Source organism: Salvelinus alpinus, chromosome 3 (assembly GCF_045679555.1).
Source record: "Salvelinus alpinus chromosome 3, SLU_Salpinus.1, whole genome shotgun sequence".
Taxonomy (NCBI): domain Eukaryota; kingdom Metazoa; phylum Chordata; class Actinopteri; order Salmoniformes; family Salmonidae; genus Salvelinus; species Salvelinus alpinus.
The window spans coordinates 53,201,011-53,226,582 of NC_092088.1; the positions used below are offsets into that span (position 1 = coordinate 53,201,011).

A 25,572-nucleotide genomic window follows, 5' to 3' on the forward strand; every position below is an offset into this window, starting at 1 on the left:
TGAATCAGAGTCCCTTGTTAATTAGACTTCGGACTTCTGTTTGGTTATACTGTAGGTGGTTGATATGTGTTGATGTGTTTACTGTGTGGGTGGGAGTCGGTAGAAGTTTAGAAGATTTACAGCTTGTACACTCACATTAAACTTGTTTAACTTATGAACATTTTATTTGTATTGTATCTTTGAATAAAGACATTGACTTGTGTACTTGGCAGTCAGCAGTTTTTAAGCACTGGTAAATGTTTATTTACCATTTTGAATGGCTCCAAGCACATTTCCAACTATCATAGTACTTTATAACACTTCATGAGCAGAACTCACTGACAGAGATGCGCAATATTCATACAATATTTACTATTACTTATAATGAACAGCATTTCAGAGTAAATGTGGAGCAATAGATGTTATACAGTACTGTAAAATATAAATAATAATTTGTCCCAACCACAAGCATCTTGGTTCTCCCTCCCAAACATAAACAAACAGCAGGAGGAAGTGGTGGTTGGACCAACTATTACAAACATGGATTTGTATGTTACTCTGAGTGACAGATTACAGTGATGATATGTTTCTGTTGTGATGGGGAGGGATGAGGGGGTGCATGCAAAAGAGAAAGGGATTTATTGCATAACTTGTTGTACTGTACTTGTGCATTTTTTTGTGACATTTATCTCTACAAACAGAACACACTACTTTCATTTGACCACTACTGATCCCTTGTGTTCTCTGCTTCCTTTTTGGAATGTCTAAAGTTTGTCTCATCATGTCCCTCTCTTATCCTTGTCCCTCTTCAGCCTGTGAGCTGATGAACCAGGGCATCCTGGCTCTGGTGACGTCTACAGGCTGTGCAGCCGCCAACGCCCTCCAGTCCTTGACCGACGCCATGCACATACCCCACCTGTTTATCCAGAGGAATGGCGAGGGCACGCCTCGCACCTCCTGCCACCTCAACCCCAGCCCTGATGGGGAGAGCTACACCCTGGCCGCTCGTCCGCCTGCACGCCTCAACGACGTCATGCTGACCCTGGTCACTGAGCTGCGCTGGCAGAAGTTCATAATCTTCTATGATGCTGACTATGGTGAGTGGGGGAGAGGGGGTGGGGTAGAGGGTGCGTGGTGGTTGATGGGTGGGTGGGTGTGTGGAAAACATAGTGGAGTGTTGTATTTTACAGGTTTTGTTGAATGTTTTTTTATTTGCAACCTTCAAAATACCTCTTCTCCAATGAGGAAGGCCAGTACAAGGTTGATGATGATGATGATGATGACCATAGTTGTGATAGCCAACCAGTAGTAATCATTAGGAGACAAGTTTTTTTCCTGAAACTTTATTGTTCTGTTGACAATGCTGATCAATGTTTAAAGGGATAGTGTGACATTTTGGCAAATAACCCTTTTTTTGTACTTACCCAGAGTGAGATGAACTCATGGATACCATTTTTATGCTTGCTCTTCCTATAGACTTCCATTCATTGTGATAACGCTATTAGCAATAGCTCCAGAAACTACCTTCAACTTCCTTCATAAAAATGGTGTCCATGAGTTCATCTGACTCTGGGTAAATACAAAAATGTTGCCAAATGTTGCACTATCCCATCAACTGGGTGTTTGTGGTTCACACACCTCCAATTATTGTTTTGTCTACCTTAGATTCCCATTGCACTCTTTAGTATGTTCTGTTTACAATGAACGGTACATCTGAACTGCCAGGATGAAAATATTTTAGACCTTTGCTCCATCATCATAAACTCATTTTTGGGTGCTTCTGAAGCATAGATGAAATATTACTCCCTGTCAACGTTTGTAAATCATTCCAATGAAATCACTTCATAAGACATCATCGCTTCATGTTCTCATGGTGTATGAGCATTATATCAATAGTAAATCACTTCATATCACAGTTCACATAAATAGTCAATCTGGGGATCTCCATAATGAGGTCAGAGTGTTTAGTGATTCAAAACATTTACATTTAAGTCATTTAGCAGACGCTCTTATCCAGAGCGACTTACAAATTGGAAAGTTCATACATATTCATCCTGGTCCCCCCGTGGGGAATGAACCCACAACCCTGGCGTTGCAAGCGCCATGCTCTACCAACTGAGCCACACGGGACCATAACGACCAAAACGATTAGAACATGTTGCCATACACTGACTCGCAGAGGGGATGCTTGTGTAATTGCCTAAAAAGTTGTTTTAAATCCTTGGTCATGTTCATGTTAAAGGCACAATGTGTAATTTTATTTATAACATTTTTTTAACGAAATTCAACCAACAGTACAAAGGGGGAGTTTTTCTTTGCAAGTGCTCCGCACGCTGATTAGGTTAGGGTGGGACTTGTGTTTTTCATGTGTGCATTTGTTGGTTGAAACCTTGATTGCTTGTGCGTTTCATCCCATGGCCACAAGGAAAACAGTAATGATAGATTGCACTCTTGACACGGTTCTTGGAGAAGCTAGTCTTAATTGGCTGGATTATTTAATTCATCTCACCTACAACTCCCTTTAGGCCAGACCTTTTCTAATCCACTTTTAGAACACAGTAAACTCTGGAATAAGCAATGCATTGCTGAGACCAGTAACTGTTGTACAGAAGTTGTACACCCATTCATAGCTGTTTGAAAGTAGATTGAGACCTGTGGTAGGGATACTTTATCATGGACTCATGCTTCACACACTTTCAGTAGACACATAAATAAATACTATTGTTTATTGATTTTCCTGTTATAACATCAGCAACTCAAGAGTTTGTCATGACATTTTGGTTGAATACATTTGGTGTAAGCATTTCACTGTTAGTCTACATCTGTTGTATACGGAGCCTGTGGCTAATACAATTGGATTCGATTTTAATAAGATGCAACTAATTAGGGAGAGGAATAGACAAGAAGTATGACTAAACAATGTGTTCATTCTGAATTTAACCATGCCCAATTAGTGTTAAATAATGAAAAAAGAGACCAGTTTTGACGAGGCAGTAACACTGACATCCACGTCCTGGTGTTACACTCTTTAACTCAACACTTTAATTACATTTCCAAACAGTCAAAATACCCTCAGTGCAGACGAGTGATTAAAGAACATATCATTCACATGTTCTCTGAGTGTGATCGTATCAAAACCCCTGTCTTCTCCACTTCCTCTGGTCTATCTGTAGTCTGAGGAGTAATTTGACGCTCTGGGATGTATTTCACAATGCATTTTGTCGCACTAGGATGTATTTCACAAAGCGTTTGACACTCAAGGATGTATTTCACAAAGCAGCAAAGCAGCACATTAATACCTGGTGCGTCAGGTAGTCATCTTCCACAGTTGTACAACTCTGGTTGTGTAATTCTGCATGTGTAAGTGATCCATGCAAGTCCCATCAATTTATTTTGCACAGAAATCTGAAATAATTAGAGTAACTTCTTCCGTTAGCTGCTTCTCTGTCTGTCCCCCACTCTGAATGTGAGTAGACATAGCAACTGCTCTGTTTCGCTGCAGCTCAGCGCTAAAGACATAGTTCCCTGCTCACACAGCTGATAAAAAACACATTACAAGATTTTGGCAATGAAGGCATTCCTTCTACCCAGAATTGGATGAACTCAATACTTCTCTTGAAGGCAGTATCATTCTGGTTTCTGAGGTAAAGTAGTGACTGCTCAGTGGCCATGGCTACAACTGGAGGAGCGAGAGTGAGCCGAAGGAAGGTGGGAAATTGCCATTACATTCTTATTTTATTTTTTACTGTTTTCACTCGTACCTGTATACAGGTTCAACATGGCAGATTTGGACACTGATAAGTGCCTAAATTGGAATGCAGTGGCTGTACAGTAACACACTATACATGATTTCAGATCTCAGGGCCTGTTCATCACAGCTCTGTATGGGTTTTGACTGTGAGCCATTCTGAACTTGAGCACTGCGCACGACAAGAAGTTGCCCCATCTCTCCCGTTAATTGAGCAACTTTTGCACATTTGTTGTTGTCTGAGTGAGGGAAATGCTGTAAATTAAGAGGATTCAATGTATTTGAAAGATGAGATGTTGAAGATTATAATAAATACCGCTTTGATGTCATACAAGCAAGCGTCCAAATGTGCACTTGACATTTCCATATAATAAAACTCATGTAATATAGTGTCAACATTTATGATCACTATGTTTGATGTACAGTTACAATATGTCACGTTCTGACCATAGTTCTTTTGTATTTTCTTTGTTTTTTTCACGTTCTGACCTTTATTTTCCCTTATTTTGTCTTTATTTAGTATGGTCAGGGCGTGAGTTGGGGTGGGCAGTCTATGTTATTTGTTTCTATGTTTAGGTTTGTTCATTTAGCCTGATATGGTTCTCAATCAGAGGCAGGTGTTTTGCATTGTCTCTGATTGGGAGCCATATTTAGGTTGCCTGTTTTCACTGTTGGTTTGTGGGTGTTTGTCTTCCGTGTCAGTGTTTGTCGCCACACGGTACTGTTTCGGTTCGTTCACTTTTGTTATTTGTGTAGTGTTCAGTTTATATTATTAAAACATGGACACGTACCACTCTGCGTATTGGTCCTCCGATCCTTCTCGCCTCTCCTCGTCAGATGAGGAGGAAGAGATAGACAGCCGTTACAGAAACACCCACCAACCAAGGACCAAGCAGAGTGGTAAAGGACAGCAGCAGCAGCGGCAGAGGACACAGGACTCATGGACTTGGGAGGAGATTCTGGACGGCAAGGGACCCTGGGCTCAGCCAGGGGAATATCGCCGTCCCAAAGCAGAGTTGGAAGCAGCGAAGGCAGAGAGGCGCCGGTATGAGGAGGCAGCGCGGCGACGCGGTTGGAAGCCCGAGAGTCAGCCCCAAAAATTTATTGGGGGCACATGGGGAGTGTGGCTAAGCCAGGTAGGAGACCTGAGCCAACTCCCCGTGCTTACCGTGGAGTGAGAGGGCGTCGTACTGGTCAGGCACCGTGTTATGCGGTGGAGCGCACGGTGTCCCCAGTACGCGTGCTTAGCCCAGTGCGGGCTATTCCACCTCGCCGCACTGGCCGGGCTAGGTTGGGCATCGAGCCGGGTGCCATGAAGCCGGCTCAACGCATCTGGTCTCCAGTGCGTCTCCTCGGGCCGGCGTACATGGCACCAGCCTTACGCATGGTGTCCCCGGTTCGCCAGCATAGCCCAGTGCGGGCTATTCCACCTCGCAGGACTACGGGGAACATTCAACCAGGTAAGGTTGGGCAGGCTCGGTGCTCAAGAGCTCCTGTACTCCTTCACGGTCCGGTATATCCGGTGCCACCTCCACGTACCAGTCCTCCGGTGGCAGCCCCCCGCACCAGGCTGTCTCTCCGGTTTCTCTCTACAGCTGCTCCCGCCTGTCCAGCGCTGCCAGAGCCTTCCTCTTCTCCAGCGCAGCCAGAGTCTCCCGTCTGTCCAGCGCCGTCTGAGCTGCCCGTCTGTCCAGCGCCGTCTGAGCTGCCCGTCTGTCCAGCGCCGTCTGAGCTGCCCGTCAGTCAGGAGCCGCCAGAGCCGTCAGTCAGCCAGGACCTGCCAGAGCCGCTAGCAAGCCAGGAGCTGCCAGAGCCGTCAGTCAGCCAGGAGCTGCCAGAGCCGTCAGTCAGCCAGGAGCTGCCAGAGCCGTCAGTCAGCCAGGAGCTGCCAGAGCCGTCAGTCAGCCAGGACCTGCCAGAGCCGTCAGTCAGCCAGGACCTGCCAGAGTCGTCAGTCAGCCAGGACCTGCCAGAGTCGTCAGCCAGCCAGGATCTGACAGAGTCGTCCTTCATTCCGGAGCTGCCGGAGTCCCCCGCCTGTCCGGAGCTGCCGGAGTTGTCCTTCACTCCGGTGCTGCCGGAATCTCCCGTCCATTCGGGACCCATGGCTAGGGTTCCCAGGCCAAGGTCGGCAGCGAGGATCGCCGCTCATAAGAGGCCACGGGGGCGATAAAGGAGGCGAACAAAAACAATGGTGAAGTGGGGTCCACGTCCCGCGCCAGAGCCGCCACCGCGGACAGACGCCCACCCAGACCCTCCCCTATAGGTTTAGGTTTTGCGGCTGGAGTCCGCACCTTTGGCGGGGGGTACTGTCACGTTCTGACCTTTATTTTCCCTTGTTTTGTCTTTATTTAGTTATGGTCAGGGCGTGAGTTGGGGTGGGCACTCTATGTTATTTGTTTCTATGTTTAGGTTTGTTCATTTAGCCTGATATGGTTCTCAATCAGAGGCAGGTGTTTTGCATTGTCTCTGATTGGGAGGCAAATTTAGGTTGCCTGTTTTCACTGTTGGTTTGTGGGTGTTTGTCTTCCGTGTCAGTGTTTGTCACCACACGGTACTGTTTCGGTTTGTTCACATTTGTTATTTTGTTATTTGTGTAGTGTTCAGTTTATATTATTAAAACATGGACACTTACCACTCTGCGTATTGGTCCTCCGATCCTTCTCGCCTCTCCTCGTCAGATGAGGAGGAAGAGATAGACAGCTGTTACAGTTTTAGTGTGGTCAGGGCGTGAGTTGGGTGGGTTATCTATGTTTTGTGTTTCTATGTTGGGTTTGTCGTTTGGCCTGATATGGTTCTCAATCAGAGGCAGGTGTTTGTCATTGTCTCTGATTGGGAACCATATTTAGGTACCCTGTTTTGTCTTTTGGTTTGTGGGTGTTTGTCTTCCGTGTCAGTGTTTTGTCGCCACACGGTACTGTTTCGGTTGTTCACTTCGTTTATTGTTTTGTTCCAGTGTTCAGTTTTTGTTTATTAAAAAGACATGAACACTTACCACGCCGCACCTTGGTCCGATCCTTCTTCCACCACAGACGATCGTTACACAATATGACATGGTGTTATATCCTGGCATGTCCTGAACAGAATGAGCCTGTTTGTGGTATTGTGAAGAAAATGTTCCGCAGACCATGCATCTGAATGCACACCTGACTCCATTCTATGCCCACCAAAATGATGATCTGCTTCTCTGAATTGGCTTGTGAAAGCCTAACACTGTAAGATCTTATTTTATAATTTAGCTAGTCATGTTGGCAATGGAACAAGCTTTCAAATGATGCCCACCTGACCCAGATTGTGATTTATAATGAACATTTTGTGGATTGTGTAAACAACAACAGTAAGTGTGTGATGGCAGGGATGCAGGGCTCTGTTCCAAACAAAACAACTACAAATGTGCTTGCTCTCGTTCCTCAACGGCACAGCTAAGAGAGCTCAAAAAGTGTGTATCCGGAGTATTTTCAGATGTTGTTATTAACAAATGCGGCGAAAAGTACAGTAAATGTAAATGTACATTAAATCAACCGTGTAATGTTTGTATTCAGTCTTGTCAGGTGAACTGTTGTGTTCTCACCTCAGTCTAATAATTTCACCATCATCTCCAAACTGTTCCCTTTTCATTTGTACCATGGTTATGCATTTCCATATTTCTTCTGAAAGAAACATTTCAATTTATCCCTATCCATATAGGCCAATTCCCATGTGTGTAAGGGGTTAAGTAAACTACTGTATATAAGCCCTAAACACACAGTTAGTTTTTGTCATGAAATGCCTCACACATTGCATATTTCTACTACCCATTCATGTAGACTGTCGATCCTGTCCCGTCCTGTCCCGAACTTGACTCTAGAACTTCACTCCCATTCCTGCCCAAATCCCACAGACCTGCAAGACCCGCGGGACTCCTGTTCCCGTGTCAACCTCTACTGCAGATAACAAGCTATTGACCCATCTGGTTATCATCCTGTCATGACAACGTACTAAATTACATTTGAATATGGCTGTACAAGGAAGTGACAAGCATTTTGTTTATTTGAATAGCTCCCGGTATGGATTCAGTTGTACATTCTTATGTGTAAATATATCACTTGTGAAATACAGCAGCAGCTGATGAAAAGCTGAGGCTGTATTTCTCCTTGCTGAGTCATCAGTCGACTGGCACTTTCTGCACTTCCACTGTGCAGACAGATGTTAGGCAACATATTAGTTATACCCTCCTTGCTCCAGGCACCATGGTGCTGTAGCATTGAAGTCCATGCCTAACAGTATTACCTAATAACATACAGTATCTAGTTAGCTGTATGAATGTCAATGCTTGTAATGACTTGACACAACAGTGGGCCTTACAGTAAAGGAAGTTGTGTTTGTGCAGAACTCATAACGATTTGTCTGTATATGCATCATCAAAGCACACTTCTCTTCTGTATTTCCCATGAGGTATCTCTGGTGGTTTGTCAAAAAGGGGCATGCTCAGGACTGAAGAGGTTAGGTTTAGGTTATTAGGATCCCCGTTAGCTACTGCACATGCAGCAGCTACTCTTCCACATAAAACGTACAAATACTTGACAAAGTACAGTACCATTATAGAGAAAAACAACATAAGATATTTAATAAAATTAAAAATTAAATAAGAGTTATATATTGGAAAGACACCGAGATAACAAAACAAATATATATATTGTTATATACAGTACATTTAAATTAGATCTTTAGAAAGAGGAAATGCGCCGTGATACATTTTTTATCAGTAAAAAAAAAAAAAGTACAACTAGTTTTTGCCTGAGTAACCTCTGGTGGCAGAGCATTCCACGTTGACATAGCTCTGTACATAACTGAGCGACGCATTAAATCTGTTTTTGGTTTGGGTACCGTGAAGAAACCCATAGTGCCGTGTCTGGTGGGGTATGTACAGTATGTCTGTTTGAAGTGTATGCAAATAGATTTTACAAGTGGCTAGGCATTTCCAACACACAAATATTTCTTTAGAAGAGAAGTAGACCATTTCTCCTCAACCATCAACCATGAAACACTATCATGCATGTTGTTGATGTTATTTATGTGTTTCAAGGGTAAGATGTGCTGCTCTCGTTTGAGCCAGTTGCAGTTTGCTAGGTGTTTCTTTGCTGCACCAGAACATATTACCGGGCAGTAATCAAGATGGGACAAGATCAGAGCCTGATTAACTAGTACAGTTGATCTTTGTGTCAAAATATTTTTTATAACAGACGTACCTCTCCTCATCTTCACCACAACTTTGTCAATATGACTTGACCATGATAACTGACCATCTGATGTTACACACCCTTTATGCACAAATCCAGAGGTTTGGGTCTGAGAGAATTCTTTGAACCAAATACAATGTTTTTGGTTTTAGATGTATTTAAGACCAGTTTATTGTTAATTACCCATTGTGACTTGCTAAGAATCTCCCTGAGCTCGCTGTCTGTAGCTGCTGATGTGTAGAGAGTGCAGTCATCAGCATACATAGTCATTTTAGCTCCTTGTAAGGAGAGTGGCAAATCATTTGTTAAATGAAGAGTAACGGCCCAAGGCAACTACCCTGAGGGATACTGCACTGTACATATCTGATGTTAGAGAAGCTTCCATTGAAGAATACTCTCTGACTTCTATTTGATAAGTTGCTCTCTAACCATGGGATGGCAGGTGAGGTAAGGCCATGACCAGTGAGTCTTTTCAAGAACAAATAGCATATGATGATCAATAACATCAAAGGCTGCACTGAAATCTAACAATACAGCTCCAACTATAATCGTATTATCCATTTATCTGAGTCAGAACAGTACAAGTTAAGTGCTCTTCCCCATATGCATGCTGAACATCAGTAGTTGTTCTTTGAAAAGTAGCATTGCATGTGTTCAAACACAATTCTCTCCATCAGTTTACTAAGAACAGCCAGCAAACTGATTGGGCAGCTGTTAGAGCCCAGCAAATGGTGCTTTACTATTTTTAGGTAGTGGAATTGCTTTAGATTCCTTCCATGCCTGTGGACACGCACACTCCTTTAGGCTTTGGTTGAAGAGATTCTCAATAGTTTCTCACCTAGGTTATCTATACCTGGCGGTTTATCATCATTGATAGATAACAATCGTTTTTCCATCTCTTCCACGCAAACTTGACCAAATTCAAAATAGCAATCCTTCTCTTTCAATATTAGATCTTCAATACGCAAATATTATGGTTCACTGTTTTGTTGTCATTTAACTTCTCTGTGAAGTTTAGTCACACCATTTCTCAATTGACAGTATGTCAACCAATCAGCTGAGCAGCCTGACTTGTTTGCCACCTTTTTTTGCATCATTTTGAAATTCATCATCGATCCAGGGTGCTCTAGCAGTTTTCACAGTTTCTTAACAAGTGCATATTTGTCAACAATTGGCAAGAATAATTTTACAAATACTCCCAAGTCGTCTGGATTATCCTACTTATACACATCAGACCAACCTAATTGTTTTAACATATTCTACAAAAAAACATTTAGTATGATCTCTTCTAAATAGTTTTAGGCCCTGACTTTGGTGCTTTGGCATTCCTTGTTATTGCCACAATGTTATGGTCACTACAGCCAATGGGAACTGATACTGCTTTAGAGCAAAGCTCTGCAGTATTAATGAATATTTTATCAATACAAGTGGATGTCACAGATCCAACACTATTGGTATATGCTCTCGGTGGTGTTGGTTGAGTGATAACCTGGGTCATGTTCCAGTCATTAGTCATAGTAAGAAGCTTCCTCTTGAGAGGACAACTAGATTATAACCAATCAATGTTCAGGTCAACAAGAAAATAATAAATTTAATCAGTGACATTATCTAACACCACACACACATTCCCCAGATATTGACAGTTTGCATGAACTTGTGTCATTACATACAGTATGGGTAGGCTAATCCTTTAGTTAAGATTCATGAAGACAGCTGTGGTATATCAAATCAAAACAAATAAAATAAAATGTTATTTGTCACATGCGCCGAATAAAACACCGTGTATACCGTGAAATGCTAACTTACAAGCCCTTAACCAACAATGCAGTTCAAGAAATAGAGTACATTTTTTATAAAAAGTAAAATAACAATAAAATAACAATAACGAGGCTATATACAGGGGGTACCGGTACCTAGTCAATGTGCGGGGGTACAGGTTAGTTGAGGTAATTTGTACATGTAGGTAGGGGTAAAGTGACTATGTGTCACGCCCTGCCCTTAGAGAGCCTTTTATTCTCTAATTTGGTTAGTTCGGGGTGTGACTAGGGTGGGTACTCTAGTTTTTTTATTTCTATGTTGGCCTGGTATGGTTCCCAATCAGAGGCAGCTGTCTATCGTTGTCTCTGATTGGGGATCATATTTAGGCAGCCTTTTCCTACTGGGTTTTTGTGGGATCTTGTTTATGTATTGTTGCTTGTGAGCACTGCATAGTTTCACGTTCGTTTTGCTCTTTATTGTTTTCTGTGCGTTTCACTCGAATAAAGATGATGAAACCATTCCACGCTGCACCTTGGTCCGATTCTTACAACAACGTTCGTGACACTATGCATAGATAATAAACAGTGAGTAGCAGCAATGTAAATACTTCGGGTGGCCATTTGATTAATTGTTCAGAAGTCTTATGGCTTGGGGGTAGAAGCTGTTAAGGAGCCTTTTGGACCTAGAGTTGGCGCTCCGGTATCGCTTGCCGTGCGTTAGCAGAGAGAACAGTCTATGACTTGGATGACTGGAGTCTTTGACAATTTTTTGGGCCTTCCTCTGTCACCGCCTAGTATATAGGTCCTGGATGTGTATGTGACAAATAAAATTTGATTTGATTTGATTTGGATGGCAGGAAGCTTGGCCCCAGTGATGTACTGGGCCGTATGCACTACCCTCTGTAGCGCCTTATGGTTAGATGCCGAGCAGTTGCCATACCAGGCGGTGATGCAACCGGTCAGGATGCTCTCGATGGTGCAGCTGTAGAACTTTTTGAAGATCTGGGGACTCATGTCAAATCTTTTCAGTCTGCTGTGGGGGAAAAGGTGTTGTCATATGTATTTGGTAAAAAGTAATCTTGTCAAAAGTTTACTATTTAGTCCGATATTCCTAGCACACAATGACTTCATCACACTTGTTACTCTAAAAACTTGTTGGATGCATTTGCAGTTTGTTTTGGTTGTGTTTGGGATTATGTTGTGCCCAATAGAAATTAATGGTAAATCACCTATTGTGTCATTTTGTGGTAACTTTTATTGTAAGTAACTATAGAATATGTTTTTGAACACATCTACGTTAATGTGGATGCTAAAATGATTACGAATAATCATGAATGTATCATACATAACGATGACTGAGAAAGTTACAGATGTACAAAGATCATGCCCCCAAAACTTGCTAACATCTCACCATTACCAATAATAGGGGAGTTTTTTGTGGGGGGGGGGGTATGATATTTATGCCCCTGTAACTTAACAGTCATCATTATTCACGTTTCATTCATGATTATCTGTAATCACGGTAACAATATATCAAACACATGTTTGATATCAAACTTTGGTACATAGCCCATACCTCCATAGCATTTGGTACAGCTCTCATGCATGTACTCTGTTGGAATGGAGGAATTCATGGAGCATCGTTAGCCTAAAGCCCCACTTCACTAGCTATCTCAGCTTTGAATCTGTTTTGGTAACGGTACACGTCTGCAGAGGACTGGACTGTAATGGACTGTAATGGGAGTTTGTCCATAGATGCTATACTGTAGTTAGTGTATGTTGTATTTAGACTAGAGTTGCTACAGTAATGTTGTCACGCTGACTGTTTGGCTGTTTGCTTTTATCGCTGTTCAAGCAGCTGGTTTTGTGTCCTCTGGGCTAAACTCAGACAGCATTAAATGATGTTTGTTAGTGATGCCCATTTATTCACATGAACGCATCAATGGCATCCCTTTGAAATGTCTCCTCTCTGTTTCCCTTATCTTGTTCCATTTGTTATTTCGCATTTTCAACTCATCATTTTTGAGGTCATGTGAGTATTGCTTGGTCAGCGATAGCTTCCACATTATTTGCCTATGAGCACTAGGAGAATGGTGTCCCACCCAGAGTATTATCATTTGAAAATTATATTTTCTTGCATGTTTATGCGAAGGAGATGGTAATCCCATGTATGCCTATACTGTATCAACAGTTTTCCATTTGGAGAATGATGCTGCTCTTTATTTTTGGATTTGACCTGCATTTCTCCAGATTGGCAGGATTGCAGGGATGTGCAGTAGGTGAAATAAAGACACAATGAGTTACAAGAGTTTTACATAAATACCAACTGTCTCACCAATACTGTCCTATCGCGGCAACTCTCATCCATGGTCTTGGACGATCAATCATCAACTGATGTTTCTGCTATTTTTAACTTTGAAAACCGCACAGATAGAGTCAATGTTGAGGAGGAGGGAGGAAAAACTATTTTAAACTCTTCAACAGAGAAACAAACTTCCTTCAGTTTGCTTTTACGGATCACGGCTTTTGCAGAGTCAGCAAAAGAAGTGGATCGTTCATTGTACCTTCTCCTCCACTCTGCTTGTTTCCCACTGGGCAAAAACTGGTTGAATCAACACTGTTTCCACGTCATTTCAACAAAAACATTAAATGTGATGATGTTGAATAAAAGTGGAAAAGTGATTGGATTTGGAAAAGTCATCCATGTAAAGAAATGTTGTAATTTTTTTTAAAATAAGGATTTCTAAGCCTTGAGATAATTGAGACATGGATTGTGTATGTGTGCGATTCAGAGGGTAAATGGGGAAGACAAAAGATTGAAGTGCCTTTGAACGTGGTATGGTAGTAGGTGCCAGGCACACTGTTTCTTTTTCATTCTCAACAGTTTCCTGTGCGTATCAAGAATGGTCCACCACTCAAAGGACATTCAGCCAACTTGACACAACTGTCGGAAGCATTGGAGTCAACATGGGCCAGCATCTCTACACCTTGTAGAGTCAATGCTCTGATGAATTGAGGCTATTCTGATGGGAAAAGGGGTGTTCCTAATGTTTGGTACACTCAGTGTATAACACCTATATAAACTCACATCTATTGCAGTAAATCATGACGGGCCCTGAATGCACCATGTTCCTCCCTGGGCGGTGTCGAGATTACCTGGGCTCCATAATGAGTGTGGAGTGGGACATCTGTCACTGCCCTCTTTACGGCCTGCTCTCTTCTCAAAGGAGGAGATATTAGACTGGTATTAGGTGGGAGATTGATTTAGCTGCCGCACACTGCAGGAGATGGGTCTTAATGCGCAGCCCCTTTTCAGATGAGGAGTGGATGAGCATAGGCAAACAGAGGAATGTGCTATGGGCTTGTATAATGAGCAAAGTAAAGAGAGTTGGAGCAAGAGAAAGGTTAGAGGAGGATATGGACTGACTACAAAGTGGGAGAGAGTGACATGGGAAAGGGGGGATACCTAGTCAGTTGTACAACTGAATGCCTTCAACTGAAATGTGTCTTTCACATTTAACCCGACCCCTCTGAATCAGAGAGGTGCGGGGGGCTGCCATAATCGACAGCAACCTTTTGGTTACTGGCCCAACGCTCTAACCACTAGGCTACCGGAGAGAGGCGCGGTGAAAGATAGTCAGAGATAGTTCATAGTATTGTATCCATTTTTGTATAGAACTGTATTTTGTGGTGTAAAACGACAGCAAGTATTTTTGGACCCAATGTCTTTTTTGTAAATAAAACTCAAATCTTACTGCTGGTAACTCCATTAGCATTCCTCCCCAAAAAGAAAGTAAGAGAGAGAGCGAGAAAGAGAGAGAGAGAGAGAGCGCTGAAGCTAACAACATTTACACACTGGAAGCAAGGAACAGGTGAGCTTTGCCACATTATAATTTTTAGACATATAAACCTGCTAATCCTCAAGACACTTGCTACAGTGGTTCAATCTGAAATGCTGATTGCTTTATCATGACTTACTGACTTACTGACTCATGGAGTCTGTTTCTGACCGTTTGAGCAGACACATGCACATTTGTGGCCTGCTGGAGGTCATTTTGCAGGGCTCTGGCAGTGCTCCTCCTTGCACAAAGGCGGAGGTAGCGGTCCTGCTGCTGGGTTGTTGCCCTCCTACGGCCTCCTCCACGTCTCCTGATGTACTGGCCTGTCTCCTGGTAGCGCCTCCATGCTCTGGACACTACGCTGACAGACACAGCAAACCTTCTTGCCACAGCTCGCATTGATGTGCCATCCTGGATGAGCTGCACTACCTGAGCCACTTGTGTGGGTTGTAGACTCCGTCTCATGCTACCACTAGAGTGAGAGCACCGCCAGCATTCAAAAGTGACCAAAACATCAGCCAGGAAGCATAGGAACTGAGAAGCGGTCTGTGGTCACCACCTGCAGAACCACTCCTTTATTGGGGGTGTCTTGCTAATTGCCTATAATTTCCACCTGTTGTCTATTCCATTTGCACAACAGCATGTGAAATTTATTGTCAATCAGTGTTGCTTCCTAAGTGGACAGTTTGATTTCACAGAAGTGTGATTGACTTGGAGTTACATTGTGTTGTTTAAGTGTTCCCTTTATTTTTTTGAGCAGTGTATTTGTTGGGAAATAAGCCTCTGGGTTTTAATTCATGATCCCCTTTAAATTAAATTGTATTGGCGTGGGAAATCAACTAAATGTATAGCTTGCTTGAGTCCCTCTAGGAGTAAGGAGTTGACAAAGTAATTATAGTGAAACAGAATTGTACATTGAGGAGTCATTCTTTTGCAGAAAAGTCACCCATTTTCATTTAGTACCCTTTAAAGTATCAAATACCTTGATTTCTAATTCTACATATTGATATGTAAGAATGTCATGGAGGAGCATGGATTCTAATTTATTTCTTTTTATTTTTTTATTTCACCTTTATTTAACCAGGTAGGCAAATTGAGAACACGTTCTCATTTACAATTGCGACCTGGCCAAGATAAAGCAAAGCAGTTCGACACATACAACAACACATAGTTACACATGGAGTAAAACAAACATACAGTCAATAATACAGTGAAAAATAAGTCTATATACAATGTAAGCAAGTGAGGTGAGATAAGGGAGGTGAAGGCAAACAAAATATATATATAAATAAATAAAAATATAAAAAGGCCATGGTGGCGAAGTAAATACAATATAGCAAGTAAAAAAAAAAATAATAAAAAAAAAAAAAACACTGGAATGGTTGGTTTGCAGTGGAAGAAAGTGTAAAGTAGAGATAGAAATAATGGGGTGCAAAGGAGCAAAATAAATAAATAAATACAGTAGGTAAAGAGGTAGTTGTTTGGGCTAAATTATAGATGGGCTATGTACAGGTGCAGTAATCTATGAGCTGCTCTGACAGTGTTACGATCAATGAGGACAATTGTAAGGAGTCAGGCGCAGAGAGCAAAGATATGGGGAAAAACCACTCTTTAATGTCCAACCAGAAGAACAACTGGTAACGTCAAAAACATTGGCGTAAAAATCCGACTTGAATAAAGTACACACTGGAAAATAAATCCAGACTGTGGAAAACCCCAAAATAAACGAACAACCTCATACAAAACAGAAAGACAAGCACGCACAAACAGAAACGGGCTAAACGAACTTAAATAGCACCACCCTAACAACCAAACAATAAACAGGTGAAATCAATTAGTCAAAACCAAACGAAAAGGAAAAAGGGATCGGTGGCAGCTAGTAGACCGGCGACGACGACCGCCGAGCGCCACTCGAACAGGAAGGGAAGCCACCTTCGGTAATACTCGTTACAGTACCCTCCTCCTGACGCGCAGCTCCCGCAGCGCGCCGACGCCGGCCTCGAGGACGACCCGGGGGCCGAGGCGCAGGGCGATCCGGATGGAGGCGATGGAACTCTCTCAGCATAGATGGATCCAATATATCCCCCACCGGGCCGTACCCCTCCCAGTCCACGAGGTACTGCAGGCCCCTCACCCGGCGTCTGGAATCCAGAATGGACCGTATCCTGTACGCCGGGGACCCCTCTATGTCCAGAGGGGGCGGAAGGACCTCCGGAACCTCACCTTCCTGCATGGGACCAGCTACCACCGGCCTGAGGAGAGACACATGAAATGAGGGGTTAATACGATAATACGAAGGAAGTAACAATCGGTAACACACCTAATTTATTCTCCTCAGGACTTTAAATGGCCCTACACACTGCGGACCCAGCTTCCGGCAGGGCAGGCGGAGGGGCAGGTTTCGGGTCGAGAGCCAGACCCTATCCCCCGGTGCAAACACGGGGGCCTCACTGCGGTGACGGTCAGCGCTCTTCTTCTGCCGTCTACTCGCCTGACGCAGAGACTCCTGGACGGCTCTCCAAGTCTCCTTAGAGCGCTGTACCCACTCCTCCACCGCAGGAGCCTCGGTCTGACTCTGATGCCATGGTGCCAGAACCGGCTGGTGTATCTTGATGTATCTTGACCACTCCCCTGGCCGGTTCTGGCAATACGACCGCAGAAACCTACCCACCTCCTGGTTCACTCTCTCCACCTGCCCATTACTCTCCGGGTGATACCCCGAGGTCAGGCTGACCGAGACCCCCAAATGCTCCATAAACGCCTTCCATATTCTGGAAGTGAACTGGGGACCCCGATCAGAAACGATATCCTCGGGCACCCCGTAGTGCCGGAAGACATGGGTAAATAGTGCCTCCGCAGTCTGCAGGGCCGTAGGGAGACCGGGCAACGGGATAAGACGGCAGGACTTAGAGAACCGATCCACAACGACCAGGATCGTAGTGTTTCCCTGAGATGGGGGTAGGTCAGTCAGAAAATCCACCGAAAGATGGGACCACGGCCGTTGTGGAACGGGGAGGGGTTGTAACTTCCCTCGAGGCAGGTGCCTAGGAGCCTTACTCTGAGCGCATACCGAACAGGAAGAGACAGAATCGCACATCCCTCTCCAAGGTGGGCCACCAGTACTTCCCCCTAAGACCTCGCACTGTCCTCGAAATACCCGGGTGACCTGACGAGAGTAAACCATGAGCCCATCGAATCAATTGATCACGAACAGCGAGCGGTACGTACCTACGCCCCTCCGGGCACTGTGGAGGCGCAGGTTCCTCCCTTAACGCCCGCTCGATGTCCGCGTCCACCTCCCATACTATTGGTGCCACCAACTTGGCCGCCGGAATGATGGGAGTGGGATCGATGGACCGGTCCTCTGAGTCATAGAGGCGAGACAGCGCGTCGGCCTTAGTGTTGAGGGAACCTGGTCGATACGAGATCGTAAAACGAAATCTGGTGAAATACATGGCCCACCTTGCCTGACGCGGATTCAGTCTCTTAGCTGATCGGATATACTCCAGGTTACGGTGGTCAGTCCAGATGAGGAAAGGGTGCTTAGCCCCCTCAAGCCAGTGTCTCCACACCTTCAGGGCTTTAACCATAGCCAACAACTCCCTATCCCCCACATCATAATTCCGCTCCGCTGGCCCGAGTTTTTTCGGGAAAAAAAGCACAGGGGCGGAGCTTTGGTGGCGTACCCGAGCGCTGTGAGAGCACCGCTCCAACCCCAGCCTCGGATGCGTCCACCTCTACTATGAACGCCAAAGAAGGGTCCGGATGCGCCAACACTGGCGCCTCGGTAAACAGCACCTTCAACCTACGGAAGGCTCTGTCCGCCTCTGCTGACCACTGCAAACGCACCGACCCCCCCTTCAGCAGTGAGGTAATAGGAGCTGCTACCTGACCAAAACCCCGGATAAACCTCCGGTAGTAATTGGCAAACCCTAAGAACCGCTGCACCTCTTTTACCGTGGTCGGAGTCGGCCAATTACGCACGGCTTTTACGCGGTCACCCTCCATTACCACCCCCGAGCTGGAAATGCGATAACCCAGGAAGGAAACGGCTTGTTTGGAAAACTCACATTTCTCCGCCTTCACGTACAGGTCATGCTCCAGCAGTCGCCCAAGAACCTTGCGCACCAGAGACACATGCGCGGCGCGTGTAGCGGAGTAGATCAAAATATCGTCAATATACACCACCACACCCTGTCCGTGCAGGTCTCTGAGAATCTCGTCAACAAAGGATTGAAAGACAGCTGGAGCATTCTTTAACCCGTACGGCATGACGAGGTACTCATAATGGCCCGATGTGGTACTAAACGCGGTTTTCCACTCATCTCCCCCCCGAATACGCACCAAATTATACGCGCTCCTGAGATCCAGTTTCGTGAAGAACCGTGCTCCGTGGAATGATTCCATCGCCGTAGCGATGAGAGGTAGTGGGTAACTAAAACCCACCGTGATGGAATTGAGACCTCGATAATCAATACACGGACGCAAACCACCATCCTTTTTCTTCACAAAAAAGAAACTTGAGGAGACGGGTGACATGGAGGGCCGAATGAATCCCTGTCCCAGAGCTTCCGTGACATATGTCTCCATAGCCAACGTCTCCTCCTGGGACAAAGGATACACATGACTCCTGGGTAGTGCAGCGTTTACCTGGAGGTTTATCACGCAATCCCCCTGTCGATGGGGTGGTAAATGGGTCGCCTTCTTTTTACTGAAAGCGATAGCCAAATCGGCATACTCAGCGGGAATGCGCACGGTGGAAACCTGGTCTGGACTCTCCACCGTTGTCGCACCGATGGAAACTCCTACACACCTGCCTGAACACTCATCAGACCACCCCTGTAGAGCTCCCTGTTTCCACGAAATCGTCGGATTGTGAATAGCCAGCCAGGGAATCCCCAGCACCACCGGAAACGCAAGTGAATCGATAAGGAACAGACTAATCCGTTCCTTATGATTCCCCTGCGTAATCATCTCCAAAGGAATTGTGGCCTCCCTGACCAGCCCTGACCCTAATGGTCGACTATCTAAGGAGTGCACAGGGAAGGGGGGTTCTACCTTAACTAACGGAATCCTCAACTTCTGAGCGAGTCCGCGATCTATAAAGTTCCCAGCTGCGCCTGAATCGACTAGCGCCTTATGCTGGAGAGAGGGAAAAAATTTAAGGAAACATATTAACAAAAACATGTGACCAACAGGAAGCTCTGGGAGAGTGTGGTGCTGACTCACCTGAGGTGACCGAGGAGTGTTCTGCCTGCCCTCTCGATTCCCAGATGGACTCCTCCAGCACCGACCGGAAGTGTGCCCTCTTCGGCCACAACTGGTACAGGAGGAGCCTCCTCCTCCGATCTCCCTAGATGCTGCCCCTCCTAGCTCCATCGGGATGGGAGCAGGAGGGTCAGGAGGTGGAACGGACAGGACCCTTTCAGAACGTCCGCGAGCAGCTAGCAGATGGTCTAACCGGATAGACATGTCTATTAGTTCATCCAAACTGAGCGTAGTGTACCGACAAGCCAGCTCTCTGCGGACGTCCTCTCTCAGGCTACACCTGTAATGGTCTATCAGGGCCCTGTCGTTCCACCCTGCTCCAGCGGCCAAGGTCCGGAAATCCAGCGCGAAGTCCTGCGCGCTCCTCGTCCCCTGTCGGAGATAGAACAATCTCTCACCCGCCGCTCGGCCATCTGGAGGGTGATCGAACACGGCCCGAAAACGGCGGGTGAACTCCGGGTAGTGGCCCCTCGCTGAGTCGGGCCCGTTCCAGACCGCATTGGCCCACTCTAGGGCTCTACCCGTCAGGCAGGAGACGAGGACACTCACGCTCTCTTCGTCCGAGGGAGCTGGTCGAACGGTGGCCAGGTACAGATCTAATTGTAGCAGGAATCCCTGGCACCCCGCCGCCGCTCCATCGTACTGACTTGGAGGCGTAATACGCAAAGCGCTGGCACCGGATCTCGCTGGAGGAGATGGTATAGTTGCTGGAGGGAGGGTAGGTGGGGTAGTAGGGAGACCACTCCTCTCCCAACGATCCATCCTCTCCATCATTAGATCCATAGCTGATCCGATGCGATGGAGGATGGACGTGTGATGAAGGACTCTCTCCTCCATCGTGGGGAGAGGGGTGGTCGCTGCTCCTGCTGGCTCCATATGTGGTGCGGGCTTCTGTTACGATCAATGAGGACAATTGTAAGGAGTCAGGCGCAGAGAGCAAAGATATGGGGAAAAACCACTCTTTAATGTCCAACCAGAACAACTGGTAACGTCAAAAACATTGGCGTAAAAATCCGACTTGAATAAAGTACACACTGGAAAATAAATCCAGACTGTGGAAAACCCCAAAATAAACAAACAACCTCATACAAAACAGAAAGACAAGCCCGCACAAACAGAAACGGGCTAAACGAACTTAAATAGCACCACCCTAACAACCAAACAATAAACAGGTGAAATCAATTAGTCAAAACCAAACGAAAAGGAAAAAGGGATCGGTGGCAGCTAGTAGACCGGCGACGACGACCGCCGAGCGCCACTCGAACAGGAAGGGAAGCCACCTTCAGTAATACTCGTTACAGACAGCTGGTGCTTAAAGCTAGTGAGGGAGATAAGTTTTTCCAGTTTCAGAGATTTTTGTAGTTCGTTCCAGTCATTGGCAGCAGAGAACTGGAAGGAGAGGCGGCCAAAGGAAGAATTGGTTTTGGGGGTGACCAGAGAGATATACCTGCTGGAGCGCGTGCTACAGGTAGGTGCTGCTATGGTGACCAGCGAGCTGAGATAAGGGGGGACTTTACCTAGCAGGGTCTTGTAGATGACCTGGAGCCAGTGGGTTTGGCGACGAGTATGAAGCGAGGGCCAGCCAACGAGAGTGTACAGGTCGCAGTGGTGGGTAGTATATGGGGCTTTGGTGACAAAACGGATGGCACTGTGATAGACTGCATCCAATTTATTGAGTAGGGTTTTTGAGGCTATTTTGTAAATGACATCACCGAAGTCGAGGATTGGTAGGATGGTCAGTTTTACAAGGGTATGTTTGGCAGCATGAGTGAAGGATGCTTTGTTGCGGAATAGGAAGCCAATTCTAGATTTAACTTTGGATTGGAGATGTTTGATGTGAGTCTGGAAGGAGAGTTTACAGTCTAACCAGACACCTAGGTATTTGTAGTTGTCCACATATTCTAAGTCAGAGCCGTCCAGAGTAGTGATGTTGGACAGGCGGGCAGGTGCAGGCAGCGATCGGTTGAAGAGCATGCATTTAGTTTTACTTGTATTTAAGAGCAATTGGAGGCCACAGAAGGAGAGTTGTATGGCATTGAAGCTCGCCTGGAGGGTTGTTAACACAGTGTCAAAAGAAGGGCCAGAAGTATACAGAATAGTGTCGTCTGCGTAGAGGTGGATCAGAGAATCACCAGCAGCAAGAGCGACATCATTGATGAATACAGAGAAGAGAGTCGGTCCAAGAATTGAACCCTGTGGCACCCCCATAGAGACTGCCAGAGGCCCGGACAACAGACCCTCCGATTTGACACACTGAACTCGATCAGAGAAGTAGTTGGTGAACCAGGCGAGGCAATCATTAGAGAAACCAAGGCTGTCGAGTCTGCCGATGAGGATGTGGTGATTGACAGAGTCAAAAGCCTTGGCCAGGTCAATGAATACGTCTGCACAGTATTATTTCCTATCGATGGCGGTTAAGATATCGTTTATGACCTTGAGCGTGGCTGAGGTGCACCCATGACCAGCTCTGAAACCAGATTGCATAGCGGAGAAGGTATGGTGGGATTCGAAATGGTCGGTAATCTGTTTGTTGACTTGGCTTTCGAAGACCTTAGAAAGGCAGGGTAGGATAGATATAGGTCTGTAGCTGTTAGGGTCAAGAGTGTACCCCCCTTTGAAGAGGGGGATAACCGCAGCTGCTTTCCAATCTTTGGGAATCTCAGACGACACGAAAGAGAGGTTGAAAAGGCTAGTAATAGGGGTGGCAACAATTTCAGCACATAGTTTTAGAAAGAAAGGGTCCAGATTATCTAGCCCGGCTGATTTGTAAGGGTCCAGATTTTGCAGCTCTTTCAGAACATCAGCTGACTGTATTTGGGAGAAAGAGAAATGGGGAAGGCTTGGGCGAGTAGCAGAGGGGAGGGCAGTGCTGTTGACCGGGGTAGGGGTAGCCAGGTGGAAAGCCTGGCCAGCCGTAGAAAAATGCTTATTGAAATTCTCAATTATAGTGGATTTGGCGGTGGTGACAGTGTTTCCTATCTTCAGTGCAGTTGGAAGCTGGGAGGAGGTGTTCTTATTCTCCATGGACTTTACAGTGTCCCAGAACTTTTTTGAATTTGTGTTGCGGGAAGCAAATTTCTGCTTGAAAAAGCTAGAGAAAAAAAAGCTTCACTAATGAGTGAAGCAATAGAAAATCATTTTAAGAGACTGAAATGCAATACAATTGAAGGCACTTTGAACCCATAATTTCTCTGACTGGTCATTTTTACAGTTTCACCCAATACATATTTGTCAAAATACAAATAGCCGACCAATCAGCCTGTTACCAACCCTTAGTAAACCTTTGAAAAAAGTTATATTGTGGGTAAATAGTTACTTTACAGAACATAGAGGTTGTTATTTAATGGAAGCCTCTCCAACATAATCCAGGTAGAATAAGGAATTCCCCAGGGCAGCTGTCTAGGCCCCTTACTTTTTTCAATCTTTACTAATGACTAAATAAATCCAGTGTGTCTATGTATGCGGATGACTCAACATTATACACGTCAGCTAATAAATCGACTGAAATGACTGCAACACTTAACAAAGAGCTGCAGTTAGTTTCAGAATGGGTGGCAAGGAATAAATTAGTCCTAAGTATTTCAAAAACTTAAAGCATTGTATTTGGGACAAATCATTCACTAAACCCTAACCCTCAACTAAATCTTGTAATGAATAATGTGGAAATTGAGCAAGTTGAGGTGACTTAACTGCTTGGAGTAACCCTGGATTGTTAACTGTCATGGTCAAAACATATTGATACAACAGTAGCTAAGATGGGGAGACGTATGTCCATAATAAAGCACTTCTCTGCCTTCTTGACACTATCAAGGCAGGTCCTACAGGCCCTAGTTTTGTCGCACCTGGACTACTGTTTAGTCGTGTGGTCAGGTGCCACAAAGAGGGACTTAGGGAAATTACAATTGGCTCAGAACAGGGCAACATGTCTGGCCCTTAAATGTCCACGGAGAGGTAACATTAATGATATGCATATCAATCTCTCATGGCTCAAAGTGGAGAAGAGATTGACTTCATCAATACTTGTTTTTGTAAGAAGTGTTGACAAGCTGAATGCACCGAGCAGTCTGTTTAAACTACTAGCACACAGCTCAGACACCCATGCATACCCCACAAGACATGTTACCAGAGGTCTCTTCACAATCCCCAAGTCCATGACTAGAGCCATGACTACATGGAACTCTATTCCACATCAGGTAACTGATGCAAGCAGTAGAATCAGATAAAAAAACAGATACAAATACACCTTATGGAACAGCGGGGACTGTGAAGAGACACCCACACACACAGGTACAGACACACACATACACACACACACGCTAGCACATTCACTCTACACGCACGTACATTGTAATTTTGTTGTGTGGTGGTATTATACTGTACATTTTGTATTGTAGATATGTAGTGGATGTAATAATGTTATATGATGTACTTTTATATTTTGTTTTATGCGTGATGTAAGTGCCTTAATAATGTGTTTGGACCCCAGGAAGAGTAGCTGCTGCCTTGGCAATACAAATACATATAATAAATTACTCCCCTTTCTACCCACACAACAATGCAGTTTAATCACTAACACATTTTAATAAAACTGAATCTGCACAATCTTGATCCCACCATTGGACTGGGATTTGCATAAATTAGCTGCATGACAAAAATGCAATCAATTCATGCTATTGTAGGAAAATGAGCCGCCCCCCACATAAATAGTGCAACTTCTGATGACTACTTCTGTTGACTACATGACTACTCCCGATGACTACATGACTACTCCTAATGACTACATGACTACTTCTGATGACTACATGACTACTCCTGTTGACTACATTACTACTCCTGTTGACTACATGACTACTTCTGATGACTACATGACTACTCCTGATGACTACATGACTACTCCTGATGACTACTCCCGATGACTACATGACTACTCCCGATGACTACATGACTACTCCTAATGACTACATGACTACTTCTGATGACTACATGACTACTTCTGTTGACTACATGACTACTTCTGTTGACTACATGACTACTCCTGTTGACTACATGACTACTCCTGTTGACTACATGACTACTCCTGTTGACTACATTACTACTCCTGTTGACTACATGACTACTTCTGATGACTACATGACTACTCCTGATGACTACGTGACTACTCCTGGTGACTACATGACTACTCCTGATGACTACATGACTACTTCTGATGACTACATGACTACTCCTGATGACTACATGACTACTCCTGATGACTACATGACTACTCCTGATGACTACATGACTACTCCTGATGACTACGTGACTACTCCGGATGACTACATGACTACATGACTACTTCTGATGACTACATGACTACTTCTGATGACTACATGACTACTCCTGATGACTACTCCTGATGACTACATGACTACTCCTGATGACTACATGGCTCCTCCTGATGACTATGTGACTACATGACTACTCCTGATGACTACATGACTACTCCTGATGACTACATGACTACTCCTGATGACTACATGACTACTCCTGATGACTACTCCCGATGACTACATGACTACTCCTGATGACTACTACTTCTGTTGACTACATGACTACTTCTGTTGACTACATGACTACTCCTGTTGACTACATGACTACTCCTGTTGACTACATGACTACTTCTGATGACTACGTGACTACTCTTGATGACTACGTGACTACTCCTGATGACTACATGACTACTCCTGATGACTACGTGACTACTCCTGATGACTACGTGACTA

At 44.9% G+C, this 25,572-nt stretch overlaps 1 protein-coding gene across 3 annotated transcripts in view; it reads left to right on the top strand.

The window, feature by feature from the left end:
- LOC139570958 (glutamate receptor ionotropic, delta-1-like) overlaps positions 1 to 25,572 on the top strand; it is a 448,588-nt gene that overhangs the window by 253,722 nt on the left and 169,294 nt on the right. For all 3 annotated transcript variants that reach the window (XM_071393334.1, XM_071393332.1, XM_071393333.1), the window contains exon 3: positions 792 to 1,076. In XM_071393334.1, coding sequence (XP_071249435.1) covers positions 792 to 1,076 — 285 coding nt within the window. The remainder of the gene's footprint in view (positions 1 to 791; positions 1,077 to 25,572) is intronic.